General features: G+C 42.3%; 1 protein-coding gene across 1 annotated transcript in view; it reads right to left on the reverse strand.

Annotated features, from left to right (window-relative positions):
* Positions 1 to 24,646, reverse strand: part of CA10 (carbonic anhydrase 10) — a 292,905-nt gene that overhangs the window by 101,819 nt on the left and 166,440 nt on the right. Inside the window, exon 2 of the mRNA XM_077458900.1 lies at positions 10,965 to 11,039. Within this exon, the coding sequence (XP_077315026.1) occupies positions 10,965 to 11,039 (75 nt within the window). The remainder of the gene's footprint in view (positions 1 to 10,964; positions 11,040 to 24,646) is intronic.

Raw genomic sequence — 24,646 nt, forward strand, 5'->3', positions numbered from 1 at the left:
GACTAAGTGACATATTGCCTACTCACCTTCTTGTTAAAGGCCCTCTGAAAAGCGATCCACAGCTACCGCCAATGCTTATGTAAATCAGCCCTCATTCAACAACTGACCAGTAGCCAAATCAAATCTTCCTCCTTCCTCTCCACAATTAACTTCACAATGGACCTCGCATCCAACAACATTCAGCTACCACTTCCGCACGTTTGACTTGCTAATTAAAAATGAAGATTTGTGTTTTAATTAAATCTTCAGTCACAAATGAATACACGGGCCGCTTCTTTATGTATTAAATCCCAATTAAGATGCAGACTTCGCTTGCCACTAATTAGGAGGTGTGTTTAAGGATGTATTCAATGTTTGATTTTGGCGATGCTGGAATTAACGATAAGCCATTTAAAGGTGAACTCCAGGATAAGCTAATATGGTTTACATACAAGAGGTAAATGTGTTCTTCCTTGAATCCTGATGTGCTTTCTGTATTTCTTCCAGATCTGTGCAATAATCCCAAGTGAAACGTTACCCCTGTGCAGGAACTTCCTGTAATAAAGACCGGGCACTGCTGCTCTCTCTCTTTGTGCAGGGTGACTGGTCTTGTCTCCGCCCCCTCTTGTAATTTTCTGCAGGCAAACTGTAGTGGGTGGAGCCTGCTGAGCCCCTCCCACAGCCCTGCTCTCTGCACAGGCTATGTACAGCACAGTGGTGATGTCAACTTTACTTTTACAAGGTAATATTTGAGTTTGCAAAGGCATTTAGTGCAAACAAAATGGATTTTTTTCCACTGTGCAAAATCACGTTATATTACGTGATCTCGCGAGGCTTGCATAGCAGGCGCACGTGCGCCACCGGCATGCCAGTGACGCATGCGCGTGCCTGCCGCAAGCCTTGTGAGTCCGACCGCGGGTCCACGGGGATAACCACGTTCATTTCACAGAGAGGAAGAAGGGGGAAATGCCAATGTAAACAAGCATTTCCCCGTTCTGCCTAGTGACGGTACACTGATCACAGTTCCCTGTAATCGGGAGCAGTGATCAGTGTTGTGTCACAGCTAGCCCATCCCCCCACAGTTAGAATCACTCCCTAGGACACACTTAACCCCTGCAGCGCCCCTTCCTGGTTAACCCCTTCACTGCCAGTGACATTTTTACAGTAATCAATGCAATTTTATACTGTAGCATTGATCGCTGTATTAATGTCTGTATTAATGTATGTATTAATGTCAATGGTCCCAAAAATGTGTCAAAATTGTCCGATGTGTCCGCCATAATGTCGCAGTCACGATAAAAATCGCTGATCGCCGCCATTACTAGTAAAAAAAATATATATATTAATAAAAATGTCATAAAACTATCCCCTATTTTGTTGAAGCTATAACTTTTGTGCAAACCAATCAATAAACGCTTATTGCAATCTTTTTTACCAAAAATATGTAGAAGAATACATATCGGCCTAAACTGAGGGAAAAAAACGTTTTTTTTATATATTTTTGGGGGATATTTATTATAGCAAAAAGTAAAAAATATTGCATTTTTTTAAAAAATTGTCGCTATTTTTTTGTTTATAGCGCAAAAAATAAAAACCGCAGAGGTGATCGAACACCACCAAAAGAAAGCTCTATTCGTGGGAAAAAAAGGGCATCAATTTTGTTTGGGAGCCACGTTGCACGACTGTGCAATTGTCAGTTAAAGCGACGCAGTGCTGAATTGCAAAAACTCTTTTACAAACATTTCCAGTGGCTGCAGCCATCAAGAGAATGTGTACACTTCACAAGCCACCTGCCAACTAATAAAAAGGATCCAGCTACTGTACAGCCACCTGATCACTTCCTGTGCCCCCCAGAGTGTACCCCCATCTGGCAAACCTCTCCTCCGCCATGCTTTCCGGGCTCTGCTGTCCCACCTGTGGGCCCAAGACCTGTATGGCAGGTGCTGTATGGCAGGTGCTGCTGGCAGGAGCAGAGGGAGACCAGGGAACATCCGTTCGCTGATCTCCCCTAGCTAAAATGAACCTAGAAGTGATGTGTAAAATGTCACTTCCAGTTTCTGTTGTCACCTTGCCTGGCCCTTATGGCCAAGAAAGAAGTTAAAGTAGAGCTCCACCCAAAAGGGGAAGCTCCACTTGTCTGCCCCCCCCCCCCCTCCGCTGCAACATTTGGCACCTTTTGGGGGAAGCAGGCACCCGGTTTTGACAGGAACCGGCTCCCACTTTTGGCTGCTGGAACTGAGCTGGAAGTTCACCCCCCCCCCTTTGCCCACAGCCGGCCCATTCACAAAGCACAGAGCATTTTGTGCATGCGCAGTAGGGAATCGGCTCCCGGTTTCCCTTAGACGAGATGGCTCGGGTGAGGGCTCCTGGAAAGGTAAGTGCCCTAATATTAAAGCGGAGTTTCGCCCCACCTCCAAACATTAAAAGTCAGCAGCTACAAAAACTATAGCTACTGACTTTTACTTTTGGGGCGCTTAGCTGTACAGGCATCTAGCGGTGTCCTCACCTGAGCCGATTTTTTTAAATGGCTGTTGGGTGCTGGGGCCGCCATCTTGGCTAAGGGAAACCAGCAGTGCACATGCGCAAATTGCGCTGCACACTGTGAATGGGTTGGCATCAGGGGAAGGAGGAGGGGGGCCGAACTTCCTGGCTGAGTTTGGTGCAATAAACTCAGCCGGAAGGGGGAGGGGGTACCCCCCCAAAAGGTGACAAATGTGGCAGCCGGAGGGGGGAGGAGGCAGAGAAGTGGAGCTTCCCCTTTTTATTTTTTTTGGGGGGGCGAGCCTGGGGCTCCTCTTTAATAAGGCATGATCTATGATTCAAAAAATAATTTTGACACAATCAGCGCAATCACTAACTGAAAAAGATGAAAAATACTTCTCTCAAACTAAAACTAGTGCAGGGGTTATTAGAACAGGGATTATAAAAATTTACAGAATGACATAAAAAATGGGCGTTCAGTACTCTCAGCTTACCGTTGATGTACAGCTAACTACTGTGTGATGTCACAGGTTTGGTTTCTCCCATCCATACGTGTTACGCCCTCCTATTGGGCTTCTTCAGTATAAATAAATATATAAAAATAAATAAAAATATCCCATAGTTTGTAGACGCTATAACTTTTGCGCAAATCATTGAATATACGCTTATTGGGATTTTTTTTCTTAACCAAAAATATGTAGCAGAATACATAAAACAAAGAGATGATACTAAAAGTGAGCAAAAGTTAGCTGTACGCCCCGGTAAAGATATAGAAAAGAGTATGAGGAATTTCCCTGTGGGGTTTTGTATTGCAGCAAATAATTCAAAATAAATTATAAAAATAGTTTATTACAAAAAATATTCTACAAAATAGCCAATGTTAGTCAAAACATGTGCTTTAAGATCAGAACTGGAAGAAACACATAGCATACATTAAGTACAATGTTAGATCCATGCAATATTGCATCAGCACAATGAACCTTCAAAAATAGCACAATATCTGTAGAACATCATGTAAGAAGAGCCCCAATGCGTTTCGACCACATATAGTTTAGGTCTTCTTCAGGGGGAAAAGATACAGATTTCTAGAAAATATATGTAATATTTAAAGGAATATATTAAAACAAGACAATAAACTATATTGGTTCCAGAAGGAGGTTATGTTTAAAAATGTTATATTTACCACTGACATCTGTACATTGTAGCTTCCAGATATTATGCCCACGCTTGGTGCCCACTGATCCGGACCACGCTGCAAAGCCAGAGGCGTCTAAACCACGGGAGAACAAGTACCCACCCGGCTAGACTGAAGACCTACAAGAGGCCGTGTTTGTTTCAGAGGCCAGAATACATATATGTAGCAGAATACATATTAACCTACATTCCTGAAGAAATTACATTTTTTTCAATTTTTTTATTGGATATGTTTTATAGCAGAAAGAAAAAACATATTTTTTTTTTCAAAATTGTTTTTTTTTTTTTGTTTAAAGCGCAACCCCCCCCCCCCCCCCCCACATAGGTGATCAAATACCACCAAAAGAAAGCTCTATTTGTGGGGAAAAAAAAAGAGATACATTTTATTTGGGTACATCGTTGCACGCCCGTGCAATTGTCAGTTAAAATAACGCAGTGCTGTATTGCAAAAAATGGTCTGGTTATGAAGGGGGTAAATCTTCCAGAGGTCAAATGGTTAACCACTAAAGTTATCAAGTAGTCACTCAGAAGAGGGAAACAAAATAAAGAAAAAAAAATCCAAACTAGTAAATGGTGAGGTTTGGTGCAATTCTGTCTCTGGCTTCCGCCCAGCACACGTCTCTATCTGTCCTGAGGCACTCACTCCCTCAGCTTTTTTCCAGGCTGTAGTCTCTCAATCTCTCTCTCGATAGAGCTGTAGCCTCCTTCCTGTGGAAAATGGGGCCGCCAATCTTCGGGACTACATGTCCCATGATGCTCTCCTCTCCCAGTCTTCTTTGATTGGCCCTCAGTTATGGCCAATAGGGAAGGAACGGAGCGGGCAGGAAGCTGCGCGGGGAACCTGGTGAGAGCCGCCATCTCTTTTCCCTCTCTTTGGGGAAAACCTCTGACAGCCCACAGCTCGCCTTTCTCCTGACCCAGCCCCCCCGTGTTCTCTGCTGGACTGAGCAGGGAAATAAAGCCCACAGTTACACTACACTACACTGATGGGAGGGCTTGACAGCACCTTGATGGTGTCACCGCGCTGGCTGCCCGCACCCCCATAGCGACGCCACTGTGCTGAATGTGCTGATGCGATTCCTGATTCGGGGGGGGGGGCACTTGCCCCCCCTGGCCCCTACCTGCAGACGCCCATGGGCACTAAGGATGTGAAACTCTCTTCCACAATCGGTGGTGTCAGCGGGGAGTATGGATATTTTTAAAAGACTCTTGAATCAAGGGATATGGGAAATAATTATAGACACTGACACATGTGCACCTAGACAGGTTGATCTGGATGGACTATTGTCTTTATTCAGCCTTACCTGCTATGTAACTATGCAACCTCCTGGGGTTCCGCAGAATGCTATTTGAGAATGGGGGATCTAAGAGGTAAGACATCAGGAAACCATTCAGGTATTACTGCTGACTAATGACAACCCTTTGGAAATGAGATTTTTTTTTTTTTTTTATGTACAGTATAGTATAATTACATAAAACTTCACAGAAAAGAGCCAGATGGCCAACATTACGGTAGAAGCAGCTGTGCCCTCTATCTGAAAGCAAGTAGGGCTGGACATGCAATGCCAATTTTCGGTTGCAGACAAAAGGCAGAATGTTATCATTAATTACATTTTGGTAATTTGTGCCTGCACCCTATACTTTAGGACAGCTTAACCTGCTGATACATCTGTTCCATTATATTCCACACATTTACTCGTATTTCATGCAGCACTGACTGCTGCCGCAGGCGGTTTTTGTGAGAAACGATTCCAAAAAAAGGTGCGACTGAATGAAATCAATTATTTATAAAATAACTTCTAATCATAATTTTACCAAATATGCCACTGTGCAATTTTTTTTTTTTCTATAGCGCTTTTGATTGCTTGGAATGAACATATAGAAACTGTGATAGATGACACTGCAGATAATATGGTATTCCTTTGTATGTTTTTTGTGGATGCAATAGATAGACTTGCCAACTTTGCAAAGTCAAACTTCTGAGTTATTGGCGATGTGACATCTAGTGCCTGCCATGGGCGTTAATTCCATCACGTGACGGGTGATGATGTTTTGGAATATATAGCAAGGGTGTCAACTAGGGTTGCCATCTGTCCAGGATTCACCTGGACAGTTTGGGTTTGGAATCATGCGTCCGGGTTTCAGAAAAAAAACTAAACTCTGAAACGCGGACATGTTATTCAGACTGGACTACAGCTTCTAGACATGTGCGCCGTCAATAAATTTGTTTCGTTTCATTTCTGTTTTGTATTAGCCGTTAATTCGTACTTCGGAATTCGTGTCTGAAATTCAATTTGGATTCGTACGAAATACGAATCTGCGTTAACTTTTTCGTAACAATTCCGAACGTTCGTTATGATGAATTTATCATTATGAGGGGCTCCCACCATCCCTGTGCTGTGCTCATTATCAGGGGGCTCCCACCATCCCTGTGCTGTGCTCATTATCAGGGGGCTCCCATCATCCCTGTGCTGTGCTCATTATCAGGGGGCTCCCACCATCCCTGTGCTGTGCTCATTATCATGGGGCTCCCACCATCCCTGTGCTGTGCTCATTATCATGGGGTTCCCACCATCCCTGTGCTGTGCTCATTATCAGGGGGCTCCCACCATCCCTGTGCTGTGCTCATTATCATGGGGCTCCCATCATCCCTGTGCTGTGCTCATTATCATGGGACTCCCACCATCCCTGTGCTGTGCTCATTATCAGGGGGCTCCCATCATCCCTGTGCTGTGCTGACTTCCTGGGTTTTTAACTTCATCATAAAAAAAATCGTAATTAACGAAGCATTTGCTGCTGCCAGATTCCGTTTACCATTGATCCTGATCTTGCTCCTGCCCTATACTCTGCTGTCTTGTACCTGCTCTCCCTTATTCCTGATTCCTGCTCTCCCTTATTACTATTTGCTGTGTGCTGGTGTTTAGAAGGCTTTTGTATCACTGTAAATAAATCTCACTTAAAGCATACATAGCCTGGTCCTGGTCTCCTGAGTTTAGCTACGCAGATCTGGCAATTCCTGCTGCTAATTCCTGACAACAGTTAAGATAACATAGAACAATTTTTAATCTATCTCCAGATCTTATATTACAATGAGGGCTGAGCTTGGGTTTGGTCCAAATCCAGAAGGAAGCTGTCAGTGCCAGGCCATTGGGCCTTAATAGGTCAATGATGTCATGAGCATCCCAACCCATGCAGAGCGGGGAATCCCCTGCCAGCAGCTGATTGGTCTGGCACTGACAGCTTTCCCCTGGGTTTGGCTGAGCATATCAGACCCAAGCCAAACCCATGCGCATCCCTAACCACAATCATAAAATACTGTGAGCAAAATTTTGAAGACCCCTGGACTGTCAAGATATCTTCAACCAAACCTTGGTGGTACCTTGTGCTAGGTATAAATTAATAAATCACATGAGAGACAATAAAAGTGCATTAAACATATGATGAACTCATCCTGAATTGACACATCTGCGCAAGTAAAGTTCATATAAAATCTGCAAACGATGTGCAATTATTATAATATATATATCTATAAATAATTATATATATATATATATATATATATATATATATATATATATATACAGTATATATAGAGGGAATACTGGAGTTTAGATAATTTAAGCACCATTTTGCACTTTATATATAATATATTAAATATATTTTTTGCACAATGTTTGCACTATTTATATGGACTTTATTTGCACAGATATGTCAATCTAGAAGGAGTTCCTCATATGTTTAATGCATTTTATATTGTGTCTCTCATGTGATTTATAAACTTATACCTAGCACAAGGATAGCACACTTTTTGTTGTTTGGTTGGCGCTTGTTACACATCCTACTAAGATTGGTGATTTAGATGCAGCTGTTCGTTCGATCGAATTGAGTTTTTATTGCATTTGTTTTATTTATTTTTGTCAGTAAGGTTTACATTTTTTTTTTTTGCAAGCGCACAAATATTATCTTGGGTTTAATTTGTCAAGATATCTTACAAGGTAAACACCATATACAGAATGCAAGGGGTATTCTTCCCAATGAACATCAATGAAAGGGGTATTCCTCCCAATGGCCACCAATGAAAGGGGTATTCCTCCCAATGGCCACCAATGTAAGGGGTATTCCTCCCAATGGCCACCAATGTAAGGGGTATTCCTTCTAATGGCCATCCATGTAAGGGGTATTCCTTCTAATGACCACCCATGTAAGGGTTATTCCTTCCAATGGCCACCAATGTAAGGGGTATTCCTTCTAATGACCATCCATGTAAGGGGTATTCCTTCCAAAGGCCACAAATGTAAGGGATATTCTTCCCAATGGCCATCAATATAAGGAGTATACCTCCCAATGGCCCCCAATATAAGGAGTATTCTTCCCAATGACCATCAATGTAAGGGGTATTCCTTCCAATGGCCACCAAAGTAGGGGGTAATTTTTCCCATGTACCATCAATTTAAGGAGCATTATTCTCACTGACTTAAAGTGTGGAGGAACAATAACATTTTCAGAGGTTGTTAGCGGTTCCTTGAGCTGTGGCTGATTGATCTCCCACCTGATGCCTGCATAATTCCAGATCCAGCGCAAACTGGCAAAGACAGTGGCGTGAAACCAATGATCTTTTTAGCTGGATGGCATTATTCCTACTGAACAGTCATGTGGGACATTCTTCTCACTGACCACCAATTTCAGGGACATTCTTCCCACTGATTCCCAATCAATTATTTAAGTTGGTGTTCCCTGAGCCCGGAAAATTATTTCAAGGGCCGAGAAAGGCCGATATACCGAGACGAAGTTTCTCAACTCCAGTCCTCAAGTACCCTCAACAGGTCATGTTTTCAGGCTTTCCATTATTTTGCACAGATGATTTGATCAGTTCCACTGCCTTAGTAATTACCACAGCTGTTTCATCTGAGGGAAATGCTGAAAGCACGACCCGTAGGGGGTACTTGAGGTCTGGAGTTTAGAAACATTGCTGAAGAGCATTGCGCCAGGAGCCCACCCAGGGGTTACAACAGCGAATTAATATTTGCCACCCTCCCATAAAAAATTACCACCAGCTGCCACTGTTAAGTACTAAATGTTCAAAGACCATGTATTGTAAGCTCCTGGATAGTGTTTATCTCATATTTTATTAGTCTTCTGGGAGATTGACTTCAATAGAAAATGTCAAGGTACTTGTGACTGATTGCTCCCAATAGCAGAGTCTTTGTTGCTCATCCAGATATGCACTTCAAATAAAAAATAAGATGAATCATACATATATCAACATGATTGTCATATGGATGTATCCAGGCATGAAAAACACCATTTAAGAGCGCAATGTTTGGTGTTTAAAACTCCGTAGATGAATGCTGTAAGCAGTAATTACCGCAATAGGACATACATCCAAAGTAAATAGTCTGGTATCCAAAGAGCTGTCTTTCCAAGGATTCCAGAATTCATTGCCAGGACAATCTAAGCAGCAACCTATATATTGCAAATAAACCCTTACAAAGACCCACTGAAGTAACTAGCCTCAGGTGATACAGCAAGATGAAACAAATACCCCATACATACGTTGTAAATGTTTATCTGCAGCCCACTCTTCTCCACAGCAGTTCAAAGGATCAAGTTTACACAGCATTTCTTAGCTCCAGGAGGTAGGGGGCATGGATCTAACATCGTACCCACACAGCACACAGCTGAGTGTAACCCGAGACCTGAGTGGAGTAAATGGACACCCCCACCCACTTCTACACACTCTCATAAGGAAACCTAGCTAGCTGGGGCTGTCAATCACCTGTTGTGTGCTGGAGGGATTCTCAGCCAGGGTTCCATGGTTCCATTTGGAGGAATATCCCTTACATTTACAGTCATTCGGAAAAATACCCCTTTACATTGGGGGCCATTGGGAGGAATACCCCTTATATTGATGGTCATTGGGAAGAATGCCCCTTACATTGTTGGTCATTGGGAGGAATACATATTACATTGGTGGCCATTGGGAGGAATACCCCTTACGTTGATGGCCATTGGGAGGAATACCCATTACATTGGTGGCCATTGGGAGGAATACCCCTTACATTGGTGGCCATTGGGAGGAATACCTATTACATTGGTGGCCATTGGGAGGAATACCTATTACATTGGTGGCCATTGGGAGGAATACCCCTTACATTGGTGGCCATTGGGAGGAATACCCTTTACATTGATGGCCATTGGAAAGAATGCCCCTTACATTGGTGGTCAGTGAGAAAAATGCCCTTTACTTTGGTGGTCAGTAGGAAGAATGCCACTTACAATGATGGTCAGTGGGATGAGTGCCTCTTACATTGATGGTCAGTACAAAGAGTGCCATTTACGTTGATGGTCAGACACAGGAATTTTCCTTAAATTGTCGTTTAGTGAGAAGAATTCCCCAAATATTGGTCGCCAAACGGAGGAATGCTTCTTACATTGGTGGTCATTGCGAAGATGTAATGGTCAGTAAGATAGATAGCTAAAAAGATCATTGGTGTCAGTGGTTGCTTTTCAGGATTGCCATCAACTACGCAGCTATAGCAGCAGCAAGGTTGATAAGGCTGTAGGGATTTCATTGCAGGAGGAAGAGCATGGTCATCCAATGATAGTATGGTCTATTTAATGATTTTACTGGCAGGTTCAACAGAAAAACAGAAAGTCCTGTCTCAACCCAGTCTCACTGGTATGTGCAGCCTATATAAATTGTATGATTTTATAGTACCTTAGTACTTTTTTTAAGGTTTGGAGTTACACAGGCCTTACTATCTATTGACACAATCTATTGATTGATAAACAGTGTGGATGGAGCAATCTCATTTGCTGGCTATTGTATTGACAGCCAAAGCCCACAACTGTTAGAATGCCCAAAGAGTGGCTGCATCTGATTGTTTGGTTGACATTTTTTCACCTGGTGCCTTTGATTTTTTATATTAAAGGATGTCTTGAGAGGGGGTGCAGACAGGGCCACCTGCAGCTCAAATTATGGCTGGTTCTTCAGGATAAGTCGAAAAACAGATTGAGTAGTATCCATTACCAATAGGACGATTCCATCCCCTGATGGGAAATATCCAAGGTGATGGTCTCCACATGGGCATAGTGGTTGACAAAGGAGGTCCTGTTAGGAACATGCAGGAACTTTCTCTCACATAGAACATAGGTGGCTCGATACTACATGAACGTGAACAAGCAATAGATGAAGATACTGGGTTATATGGTATATAACATTTAAAAACTTTTTAATGTTTCTGCCTTACAGCATCTCATTTGTCAGAAGTTTGGGGTGCAAAGCATACATTTTTCTACAAAGGTCTTACCTGGAACAAAACTCCCCTGAACGACCTCCTTATAGGCCCACCAGCCTTCATGGATTTTCGGTGAATTTTGTTGTGCTGAAGAATACAAAAGGACAATCTCAGTTTTGTATAGCACCTTAGTAACAGTAGAGAATTTTTTTTTTTATATATTAATTAGTTAAATTCCAGCTCCAGCCAAATCTTTTTTTGCATAGAGTGGAAAAGGGTAAGAATCTTTGTCGATGTCCCATTGGGGAGATTTTTCCCTTATTTCCTTTCCTTGCGACCACACAGGTAGTAAAAGGAAATCAGGGGCACCGACAACAATTAAAGAGGTTCTAACTCTTCTTCACTAAAATAAAGCTGAAGTTTAATCTGCTTAAATTTTTCCTTCTGGTTCATTCTTTCCCTCCTCATCAACATGCTAATGACATTTAAAAAAAAAAAGCATTTCTATATTTCTATTGCTGGAAGATCCCCTTGGAAGCTGTTAGTCACTGTAGTTGGCACCGCTACCGTGATTGCTGATGGCTTCCAGGTCCCAACCCGCTTACTGAACACAGGAGGCTTGGGCGCCATTCAGGGGACACTGCAATTTTCTCAATGAATGCAAAGTTTACTCTGATTGGACGAGGTGGTGACATCACAATCTTCACCTGTATTCATTGAGATAACGCACTGTGAAATTGTTCTTTGAATGGCTCCTGTGTCAAACAAGTAGCCTCCTGTGTTCACTATGCAGCATGGCAGCCGATTGGCACAAGTCCCGGAAGCCATCAGCATTCACTGTATTAACTGTGCCTACTACAGTGACTTCCAGCTTCCACAAGCATTTTCCAAGTATGGCACATGCAGTTATATTGGTCAAATCCGGACAATTGTAACTATGAAAACATAGCCATACCTGGTATTCAGCTTTAAAGCGAGCAAAGATTTCCCTTGCCACCCATTAGACGGGTACTGTAAGTATCCAGCCCCATTTTTTTTTTTTTTTTACAAGCTGGTTTATGATGGCGACAGCTTCATTTTACAAAGTAAACCTTAAAACTGAAATGAATGCACAAAGGGATGAGGCCATCATGCTGTTGCATCTGAATGGGGAAGAAAGGGGATTTAAGGGACTTTGAAACGTGGCATGGTTGTTGGCGCCAGACGGGCTGGTCTGAGTATTTAAAAAACTGCTGATCTACTGGGATTTTCACACACAACCATCTCTTGGGTTTACAGAGAATGGTCCGAAAAAGAGAAAATATCCAGTGAGCGCCAGTTGTGTGGAGAAAAATGCCTTGTTAATGTTAGAGGTCAGAGGAGAATGGGCAGACTGGTTTGAGATGATAGAAAGGCAACAGTAACTCAAATAACCACTCGTTACAACCAAGGTATGCAGAATACCATCTCTGAACACACAACACATCCAACCTTGAAGTGGATAGACATTCAGATACTCACAGGGTAAGAATTTGGCATAAACAACATGAAAGCATGGATCCATCCTGCCTTGTATCAACGGTTCAGACTGGTGGTGGTGTAATGGTGTGGGGGGGGGGGATATTTTATTGGCACACTTTGGGCCCCTTAGTATCAATTGAGCTTCATTTAAACCCCACAGCCTACCTGAGTATTGGTGCTGACCATGTCCATCCCTTTATGACTACAGTGTCCCCATCTTCTGATGGCTCCTTCCAGCAGGATAATGCACCATATCACAAAGCTCCAATCATCTCACCACTGGACAATGAGGTCACTGTACTCCAATGCCCTCCACACTCACCAGATCTCATCCAATGGCCTCCACACTCACCAGATCTCAACCAATGGCCTCCACACTCACCAGATCTCATCCAATAGAGCACCTTTGGGATGTGGTGGGATATTAGCATCATGGATGTGCAGCCAATAAATCTGCAGCAACTGTGTGATGCTATCATGTCACTATGAAGTGAAATCTTTCAGGAACGTTTCCAAAACCTTGTTGAATCTATGCCACCAAGAATGAAGGCAGCTCTGAAGGCAAAAGGGGCTCCAACCTGGTACTAGCAAGGTGTAGGCGAGTGCATATGTATATATATATATATATCTATATAGATATAGATATATATCTATATATATATATATCTATACATATATATATATATATATATATATATATATATATATATATATATATATATATATATATCTATAGCTAGCTATAGATATATAGTATAAAATATATAATCATTTATAATATAATATAAAATATATATTTCATCTAAATATTCTGCTGTTTGCCTGAAGTTCAGCTTTAAACATCACACGATCAAAGACTATGAAAAATTAATTGAAAGGAATATTCTTTTAACTCACAAATTGATTTTAATAAACCAAATTAAAGCTACGAATGAAATGATAATAACAGCTTGATTATACTGATATGAGCGAAAAGGAAAATGAGTCACTAAAAACAGGAGATTAAGAAAAAAATGTTGATATAATCTTAAAAAAGCAGAAGATTTTTTTTTTTTTTTAATTTTAATTTTAATTTTTAAAACAGATTCTTCAGTATAGTAACCCTTTTGCTGCCAGAGCCCCCTTTTTTTTTAATTCCCCAAATACATGTTAAAATGCACAATTTAGGCATGAATTTTAAATAAACCACCCAAATTATTATGCATTTATTTTTTAAACGCAGAGTCTTTGTAAAATAAAAGGGAGACAGTTGCAATTTTTTTTTATGTCACACAACATTTTACTACCACTTATAAAATCTATATTTTTAGTAAAAAAAAATGATTAATTTTAGCGCACACAAACATAAAATTATTTCTATTTTTTGGTACATTAGAAAAGGTTGCATTGAGTAAATAGATAACATGTCAATACTACATTACCCAAACTGTCCATAGGGGATGCTTTTAAAAGCCTTTACAGGACACTAGTTAACAGTGAATGATGGCCCCGGAATTATTGGTCTCGCTCTGGTGTTTGCGGTGATACTACTATGTGTGGTGCAATCGTCATTTCATTGTGTTAGCACCTGATGAATGTGTTTAAATGTGCGTAAATGTGGGGATTGGGGTCTTTAAAAAATTTTTTTGCTGAGGCCCTCCAAAATCGTTTCGTGTTCTTTTATGGTGTGCTTAGATTATGATCTGTTTAACCCAAGTACAGTGTATCTTCTTACATATTCTTAATATAACTGAAAAAAAAATCAATAAAAATTGCTATTGAAAAATAAATTTTTTTGGGTGTGTTTTAAATTTTTTTTTATTTAGCTTTACTTTTTCACTTTTTATTTTCTTTTTTTTTTTTTTTTTAATTTACCGTATAACACGCACATTTATTTTAAGAGGGAAGTTTCAGGAATTTTTTTTTAGAATAAGGAACTTTGAAGCAAAATACGGGTCGATGCCCATCTGCAGACTCACAAGTACCATCAATGCAGCAGCCTCACCATTGCCATCAATGTGGCAGCCTCAACATTGCATTCACTGCAGCAGCCTCACCATTGCCATCAATGCAGCCTGATCAATGCCCACTTGCAACCTCATAAGTGCCATTAATGCAGCCTCATCAGTCCACATCAATGCAGCCTCACAAGTGCCATCAATGCAGCAGCCTCACTATTGCCATCAATGTGGCAGCCTCAACATTGCATTCACTGCAGCAGCCTCACCATTGCCATCAATGCAGCCTGATCAATGCCCAACTGCAACCTCATAAGTGCCATTAATGCAGCCTCATCAGTCCACATCAATGCAGCCTCACAAGTGCCATCAATGCAGCAGCCTCACCAGTGCCATCAATGCAGCAGCCTCACCATTGCCATCAATGCAGCAGCCTCACCATTGCCATCAATGTGGCAGCCACACCATTGCCTTCAATGTAGCAGCCTCACTATTGCCTTCAATGCAGCAGCCTCACAATTGCCATCAATGCAGCAGCCTCACCATTGCCTTCAATGCAGCAGCCTCACCATTGCCATGAGTGCAGCCTGATTGATGCCCATCTACAGCCTAGAGGGGACAGGGAGGGGGGCGGGACGAGCGCTGACAGATTACAAACAGTGAGAATCTCCTATGATAGACAGAACAGTGGTCCAATGGTGGCCCAGGAGATGGGACTTCCTATTACAGAGGCTGCCAAAGTAAACAGGAGATTCTCTCTGTATGTAATCTGACGGCGCTCGTCCCACCCCCCTCCCTGTCCATTCTGAGGCAGCTAAAATTTAAGTATTGGCGTATAACACGCACACGCTATTTGCACCCGATTTTCAGGGTGAAAAGGTGCGTGTTATACGCCAATAAAAATAGTAACTTTATTGCTATCACAAGGGGGCTGACAAACTGTTATCACAATTATGTGCTTCTGGTGGAGATAATCTTTTAATTATAATTTTTACTAGCTAGCAAGTATTAGCAAGGTTTTGTTGTATTTTGTACAATGTGAAATAAATAGGTGAAATAAATGTTTTTCTGGGCAATAATATATTTTTGATAATATTCGTATGTGCTGTTGCTGAGGTTATTTTTAGTCTGTACTGTTGGCTTACTATATAATATAGTGCTCATGATGAGATGTTGTTTCTTTTTTTTTTATATTACTATTATAATGTGCTGTTGGTGGGCATATATAATAGTAATATTTTGCTGCTACTAAATTCTGCTTCTAAGGTTGTTAACTTGTTATTACTAAAATGATATGCTGTTAGTGGGGCTATTACTTTGTGCTACTGCCAGGGCTATTATCACTATGATTTATTGCCTTTTATCACTATTATTGGATTATCAACTATTATGTGCTGCAGGTAGGGCTATTTTTTAATTTTATTATTATGTGCTTATTATGTGCTTCTGATAGCCCTATATTTACAGCTATTATAAGGTGCTGGCGTTAATGACACTTCTATTATTCACAGCCAGTGCCTGGGGGAGGGGGGTTTAGCACTGTATGCGGCCTCATTGTAGGGCTTCAGAAAAGTGCAGGCATGGGCTATTTGTTGAGATAAATAGAAGGAGATGTGACTTGAAGGGGGGTCATCTGGAGATCCCGAGGGCTCCAGCAATCCCGGGCTATTAAAACTGCTTCCACTGTGATGGTTTTCCATATCTGCCACTAAAGTCTGGAAAACTGGGACAGAAGGGGCAGTGTTCCCCACAGCAATCCATCCAGATATTCTGCCTTTGCACCATTGTCCATTACCCCACTTGTTATCACTGAACTGGCACTTACTACTCTGCTTACTGCCACTAACTCCGACATTCACTGGATGGATTCACCCGAACAGTTCGGGTTTGGAATCATGCGTTTGGGTTTCAGACCTCCTGGCTTCAACTCATACGCATGACGACACTCAACTCTACTTCCGCATCACCAGACAAAAAGACCAATATCAGGAACTAGAAAAATGCCTCACATTGATAGATGGCTGGATGACCACAAGCTCCCTCAAACTCAATGGATCGAAAACAGAGCTTCTGCTCCTCAACGCAAACCGAAATACAAAAACTAAGACCCCATGGACACCACCCACCATCCTTGGACAGACCATCTCCCCAAGTACCAAAGCCAAAAGTCTTGGAGTCATCTTCGACTCAGAGATGTCTATGGATGCACAAATAGGATCAGTAGTCAGTGAATATCACCATCTTCTCCGCCTGCTACGTAGACTTATCCCCTTTCATTTCAGAAAAGGAGAAAGCAATAGTAGTTGGGACAATCATCAATTCACGACTCAACTACGCAAATTCCCTCTACACAGGACTACCTAAATACCAGATTGCTTGCCTACAAGTCTTCCAAAACACGGCAGTAAGACTAGCCACAGGAAAAAAAACCCTGGGAATCCATCTCCCCATCCCTGAGGACCCTACATTGGCTAAAGGATAGGATCACATTCAAGACCCTCTGCCTCACCCACAAATACACACAAGGAATTGCTCCTCAATACCTATGTGAGAAAATAAAACACTGCACACCCAATCACAGCCTCCAATCAACTAACCAAAACCGCCTCCTCATCCCCAAGTCCCGCTACAAATCAAAGGGAGAATGAAGATTCGCAGTCCAAGGACCTCGGCTATGGAACGCTCCACCCACGAACATCCGCATGGAAGAAAACCATCAGGCCTTCAGAAAAAAACTCAAGACCCACTTCTTCTAAGAAGCAGGACACCACGGGATGGACCAAGTGCCTTGAGGCGATTCAGTTCGCATTTGCAGCGCTATACAAATCATTCATTCATTCATTATTCAGACCAGACTATGGGGTTGCAGTTTGGGCAGTGTAACACACTGCCCAAAGCCAGCACTAATAATTACCCCTCCCCCACACACAGATGGAAGAGGAGAAAGGGCTTGATCTGCTCTGTGTCTACCCAACCTCCAGCAGCCTCAGCTACATCTAGATGAGAGGTGCTGACTGCCAAGGGGTGAGTGAGCTCACCATCCATCCCTGTCTGACTGAAGTCTCCCCCCCTTCTCTCTCCTGCCTCTTAGTGAGTACACAAGGTACACCAAGGTAAATCAGGGTTCTCAGAGTTCCCCCTTACATCGGAGTCCTCTCCGTACATCAGAGTTCCCAATGTTCCCCCCTTAGACCAGAGTTCCCAGAGTATCCCTTATTTTAGAGTCCCCAGAGTTCTCCCGTACATCAGAGTCTGCAGAGTCCCCCCTTACAGTGTAAAGGAACTCTGCAAGTTCAGGAGTAAAAGGGGAACTCTGTGGACTCTGATGTAAAGGGGGACTCTTGTGATTAAAGCGGAGGTTCACACAAAAATTGAACCTCCGCTTTTCTGAACCCTCCCCCCCCGTCACATTTGGCACCTTTCAGGGGGGAGCGGGGTGCAGATACCTGTCTAAGACAGGTATTTGCACCCACTTCTGGGCAATTCTGTGCATAGACTCCCGTGGAGTCTACACCTCTTCCCATCCCGTCGCGTTGTCTGCTGGGACACACATGGGTCCCAGAGACAGCAGGGACCATTCGGATTGCACCACGCAACTCGCAGCGGGGAACCGGGGAGTTGAACCTCCGCTATCAAAAGTGATCCCGCGGAAAATCCACCACAAGGATCCCTTTTATCGGAAAGCCAGCTGCTTAAGGATAAAAACAATACTTAACGGTATTTAACATCAAAAACATGACGTACATTCCCAGTTAGGTGGTTGGCAAATGGTTAACCTCTTAGCGACCACCCCACGTACATATACTGCAGCCTGGTACCTGATCTGACACTTTCGGGTCCCGCAAGTGCCGCCGGTGGCGACTCGCTCCAAATGTGGCCGGACACAGCGGGAACCAATAAGCGGGTCCGGCGAACATGATGTCCAGCTGGACCTGCTGATTGTTTGGGGGGCTGGCAGAACAGCGGTCTGTGAGAGGGGAATGTACTGATCCTGTGTTTCTGCTGAGCAGGAACACAGATCTATTACATTCCACCAGTCAAAGCACCTCCCCCACAGTTCGTAAGCACTCGCAGGGAACACAGTTAAGTCTTTGATCGCCCCTGATGTTAACCCCTTCCCTGCCAGTGTCATTAGTACAGCATACCTCCTGAGATGGGAATGAGGGACACCTACTAACAAACGAATGTAGGCATAAAATACGCCCCCTGCCACACCCCCTTAAGGAGAATTAACCAAAAAAAGGTTAATTAAATCCACAAGGACTTTTTTTTACCCCTACTATTTCTTTATATTGGCTTTTAAAAGGTATAAATGCAACAAATTATAAATTGGATGAAAGGTTTAGCACTGGGAAACACTTTGTTAACCACCTGACATCCGTGAATTCCCGGGAGGCTGTCATATGACGGCCTCCCCTGTGGATGCTGAGACTCGGGTGATCACCGATCTGAGTAAGGGGCCCATCTTGGCCCCTTGCCATGTGGTCAGCTGTCAGCCAATGATAGCTGATCACATGATCAAAACAAAAGCTCAGTGATCGTTTTTTTTCTGTCCTCGCGCTGACAGCGGAAGAGAAAAAAAAAAGCCGATCACGGCTCATCTTAGAGGGGCAACAGTCCCAAAAAAGAAGAGGCAATTATGCCTCATTTATGCCGTCTAACAGTGCCCACAAGTGCCACCTATCGATGCCCACCAGTGCCACCTATCAATGCCCACCATTGGTGCCAATCAGTGCCACCTAGAAGTGCTGCCTATCAGTGCCACCCATCGGTGCCCATTACTGCCACCCATCAGTGCCCATCACTGCCACCTATCGGTGCCCATCAGTGCCGCCTCATCAGCGTACATCAATGACGGACAAAAATTACCCGTTATAAAATTTTAAAAAAAAATAAAAAAAATGTAAGAATAATTTTTTTTAAATTTGGTCTTTTTAAAATTTTTTGGCAGTTTGGAAACCACTGTTGTAGATGATCAGGATAAAGGAACACAGGAACACAAAATATAAGCAGATTCAACTTTCGTCTCGCAATACATTGACAGACTTTCATTTGGTGTAATTGTGGGAAAAAACTGGTTATGTATCCAACCAGCTTCTATTTTTAATGTTCTTATTCTAAAGATGATTATTGTGTATTTGTAAAAAAAAAAAAAAAGCTTTTACCCCGCACACACGGAGCATTTCAAACTGTGAAACAACTGGTCAACATTATTTAATCTTCAACTTAATCTTGTTCAAATTGTTTTCATGTAGTGTTCAGTCATTAGAGCCGCTCAGATAAAGAACAACATCAGCTGTAAATTATAGATGTCCCGACGGCCCAGACAATGGAATTCCTCCGAGCCACCTACATAAGCAAATCAAAATTAATCTGCCCGGGCTTAGTTTTAAATCACAACAGATGTGCCAGATTGTGCAACTGTTTCCCATTTCCTTGATCCCTGCTTTAGTTTTTTTTTTTTTTTTTTTTGTTTTTTTTTCCCCTCTTACATTTTCTAAAGAGAGAGATGGAGGCTTATATAGCAATCCGAGAAATAAATGCAAATGAAGATAAGCCAAAAAGTGTGCTTCGGCATACAGAGCGACAATGGGTTTCTTAAGGACAGTGCGGGGGGCACAGAACAAGAATAGGAGAATAGATACTTGTAACAACCAATCAGACTGCAGCTGATCCTCCTGTGCTCACTTCAACGCGACAATGCGTCCCTTTTCTTTGAATTTCTGTCCCCTGCGTCTCATTTAAATTTGCGCTTAAGCCACATTTTTCCCAATCCCTCCCTTCATTTCCAGGCCAATTCTGACATCCTTCTCCTACTGTATACGTAAAAAGCATTATTTTTTTGTTAAAAAACGACTTAAAACTCCCAAACAATATATATAATATATATATATCTATATATATATATATATATATATATATATATATATCATATATATTTATTTATTTATTATATATTATAGATACTGTTTATATATATACATATATATATATATATACTTTTTTTTTATATAGATAGATATATATGTATATCTATATCTATATATATATATATATATATATATATAGATATATATAGATATATATCTACCTCTCCTACTGTATATGAACTTTTTTTTGTTAAAAAACTACTTAAACCCCCAAACAATATATATATATATACATATATATATATATATAGAGAGATATAATATATATCTATCTATAATATTTATATATATTTATTATATATTACAGATACATATATTTATACATATCTATATGTATATATAGATATAATATCTATATCTATATATATATATCTATATATATCTATATATATCTATATATATATATATATATATATATATATATATATATATATATATATATATATATTTTAAGCAGAGGCCCTAGAGAATAAAATGGTGGTTTTGTGCATTAAAAAAATACTTTTAATGCACAAAACCACAATATAATACCCAAAAATAGGGCCTGGTTCACACTTCTGCATTTTTTAGAGCGTTTTCAGTTTTGCAGAAAAATACTACAGTCCATATAACATGGTTTCCTATGGATGTAGTTCACATCTGTGCATTTTATGGAAAGGGCCAGGGACATTTTTTTCTGGTTTTTGGTTGCAAAGACTTCAATGGATGAAAAGCAAGTATTAGAAAACGCAAAATGCACCTGGAATATGCAAACTGCAACCTGCAGAAGGCCTGATTCGCACCTATGCATTTTTAGTGCTTTTTGCATTTTGCAGATTTGCACTACAGTCCATTTACCATGGTTTCCTATGGAACACGTTCTATAGAGCAAATCTGCAAAATGCAAAAAGCACTAAAAATGCCATAGGTGTGAATCCAGCCTTACAGGACAGGTTCCACTCAGAACAGGCCTCTCCTTGGTCAACCAAAGAAGTTGAGTGCACGTGCTCAGCATCATATCCAGAGGTTGTCTTTGGGAAATAGACATATGAGTGCTGCCAGCATTGCTGCAGAGGATGAAGGGATGAGAGGTCAGCCTGTCAGTGCTCAGACCATATGCCGCACACTGCATCAAATTGGTCTGCATGGCTGTCATCCCAGAAGGAATCCTCTTCTAAAGATGATGCACAAGAAAGCCTGAAAACTGTTTGCTGAAGACAAGCAGACTAAGGACATGGATTACTGGAACCATGTCCTGTGGTCTGATGAGACCACGATAAACTTATTTGGTTCAGATGGTGACAAGCGTGTGTGGGGGCAACCAGGTGAGGAGGACAAAGACAAGTGTGTCTTGCCTACAGTCAAGCACAGCAGTGAGAGTGTCATGGTCTGGGGCTGCCTGAGTGCTGCCGGCACTGGGGAGCTACAGTTCATTGAGGGAACCATAAATGCCAACATGTACTGTGACATATTGAAGCAGAGCATGATCCCCTCCCTTCTGAGACTGGGCTGCAGGGCAGTATTCCAACATAATGACCCCAAACACACCTACAAGACCACTGACTTGCTAAAGAAGCTGAGGGTAAAGGTAATGGACTGACTGGCTAAGCATGTCTCCAGAACCAAACCCTATTGAGCATCTGTGGGGCATCCTCAAATGGAAGGTGGAGGAGCACAAGGTCTCCAACATCCACCAGCTCTGTGATGTCATCATGGAGGAGGGGAAGAGGACTCCAGTGGTGACCTGTGAAGCTCTGGTGACCTCCATGCCCAAGAGGGTTAAGGCAGTGCTGGAAAATAACTGTGGCCACACAAAATATTGACACTTTGGGTCCAATTTGGACATTTTCACTTAGGGGTGTACTCACTTTTGTTGCCAGCGGTTTTGACATTAATGGCTGTGTGTTGAGTTATTTTGAGGGGACAGGAAATGTACACTGTTATACAAGCTGTACACTCACTACTTTACATTGGGGGGAAGTGTCATTTCTACAGTGTTGTCACAAGAAAATATTTACAAAAATGTGAGGGGTGTACTTACTTTTGCGAGATACTGTATATGTATATGTGTATATATATATATGTATGTGATTCTGCATAGAATAGCCACCCCATAGCAATAAATCTGCTATAAGGCGGCTGGCAAAGTCAAACTTCTGTTTGTCAAAATGCAATATTTTTGTTTGTTTATGAAGCTTGGTTTTATTTCTAAAGGCGTTATATATCAACGACTTAAATCTGTTTCTGTGTTGCATGTTCAAACCTTAATACCAGAAATAATAACATGCTATTAGAGTTTAACACTAGGAGTATATAATGAGGTTGGCCATTCTACAGAAATGCTTAACCACTTAAAGAGGGATTCCACCAAAAAGAAAAATATTAAAAGCCAGCAGCTATAAATACTACAGCTGCTGACTTTTAATAAATGGACACTCACCTGTCCCGGGTTCCAGCGATGCCGGCAGCTGAGGCCGATCGATCGCTCGGCTCTCGGCTGCTGCAGTCACCATTCTAGGTGAGGGAATCAGGAAGTGAAGCAAATCGGCTTCACTTCCCGGTTCCCTACTGCGCATGCCGCGCCGCGCAATAGGAAATCTCCGCGCTGTCACTGGGACCCGTGTGTGTCCCAGCAGACAGCGCGGCAGGGCAGGAAATGGCGTAGACTCCCACGGGAGTCTATGCCCGGAAGTGGGTGAAAATACCTGTCTTTGACAGGTATCTCCACCCCCCTCCCCCCTAAAAGGTGTCAATTGTGACACCGGAGGGGGGGAGGGATCCGATCAGCGGAGGTTGCACTTTAGGCTGGGTTCACACCGCTGCGGGTGGGAGACCCGGATGTGATTCGCACCGCACTGCAGTGCAAATCACATCCGATCTCTGTAGCGATGCGAGTTCAGCCATACAAATAGTATGGCTGAATTGGCATCGCACCCGCTGCAAACTCGCACGGGACCCTTTTTTTGGTCCGCAGCAGAATCGGATCGCATGGGTGTTCACACCATGCGATCCGATTCCTGTCCGAGTTTGCAGATCGCACTGCGATATGCGGACTGATCTGGGGGTGTCATTAAGATTTCATTGACACTCCCAGCAGTCCGCATAGGGCAGTGTGAACTGCCGGCGGGAGGCATGCGATGCGGGAAAACGCCGCGGATTCGCGGCGTTTCCGAATCGCTACGGTGTGAACCTAGCCTTAGGGTGGAATCCCGCTTTAAGCCCCGGACCAATTTGCAGCCAAAGGACTAGGCCCCTTTTTGCGATTCGGCACTGCGTCTCTTTAACTGATGATTGCGCGGTCGTGCGACGTGGCTCCCAAACAAAATGGACGTCCTTTCTTTCCCACAAATAGAGCTTTCTTTTGGTGGTATTTGATCACCCCTGCGGTTTTTATTTTTTGCGCTATAAACAAAAATAGAGCGACAATTTTGAATTTTTTTTATATTTTTTACTTTTTTCTATAATAAATATCCCCCAAAAAATATATATAAAAATTTTTTTCCCTCAGTTTAGGCCGATACGTATTCTTCTACATATTTTTGCAAAAAAAAATCGCAATTAGCGATTATTGATTGGTTTGCGCGAAAGGTATAGCGTTTACAAAATAGGGGATAGTTTTATATCATTTTTATATAAAAAAAAAAATTTCATAGTAATGGCGGCAATCAGCGATTTTTATTGTGACTGCGACATTATGGCGGACACGTCGGACAATTTTGACACATTTTTGGGACCATTGTCATTTATACAGCAATCAGTGCTATTTAAATGCACTGATTCCTGTGTAAATGACACTGGCAGTGAAGGAGTTAACCACTAGGGGGCGGTGTAGGGGTTATGTATGACGTTATGTGTGTTTTTTTTTATTGTAGGGGGGTGTGGCCTGGCATGTGACGTCACTGATCGTCTTTCCCTATAACAGGGAACAGACGATCGGTGACAGCCACAGTAGGAAGCACGGGGAGAGGTTTGTTTACACAGACCTCTCCTCGTTCTTCAGGTCTGTGACCCGATCGCGGGACACCAGCGGCGATCGGGTCAGCTGGTCCCGCAGCCACAATCACGGAGCTCAGGACCAGGCCAGGAGTGAGCCGCCGACGGCGAGCTCCCGACCCACGGCTGGGCTCTAAAAGAGCAACGTACCTGTACGTGCTTGTGCCCAGCCATGCCATTCTGCCGACGTATAGGTGCAGGAGGCGGTCCTTAAGCAGTTAAAGGGTAACTCCACTTTTGTGGAAAAAAATAGCAAATAAAAAATAATATCACGCATACAATTGCGACACAAGTCATGTTGTAATTTAACACTATTAAAAATGACCTTTCCTTTTCAAAACTGCAGTTCTGTAATTTGCTGTGAAATGCAATATGGCCACCTGGAGGCATTATGTACACAGAAACATCATTTCCT

Source organism: Lithobates pipiens, unplaced genomic scaffold (assembly GCF_037356315.1).
Source record: "Lithobates pipiens isolate NorthernLeopardFrog02 unplaced genomic scaffold, aLitPip1_a1.2 Scaffold_28, whole genome shotgun sequence".
NCBI lineage: Eukaryota > Metazoa > Chordata > Amphibia > Anura > Ranidae > Lithobates > Lithobates pipiens.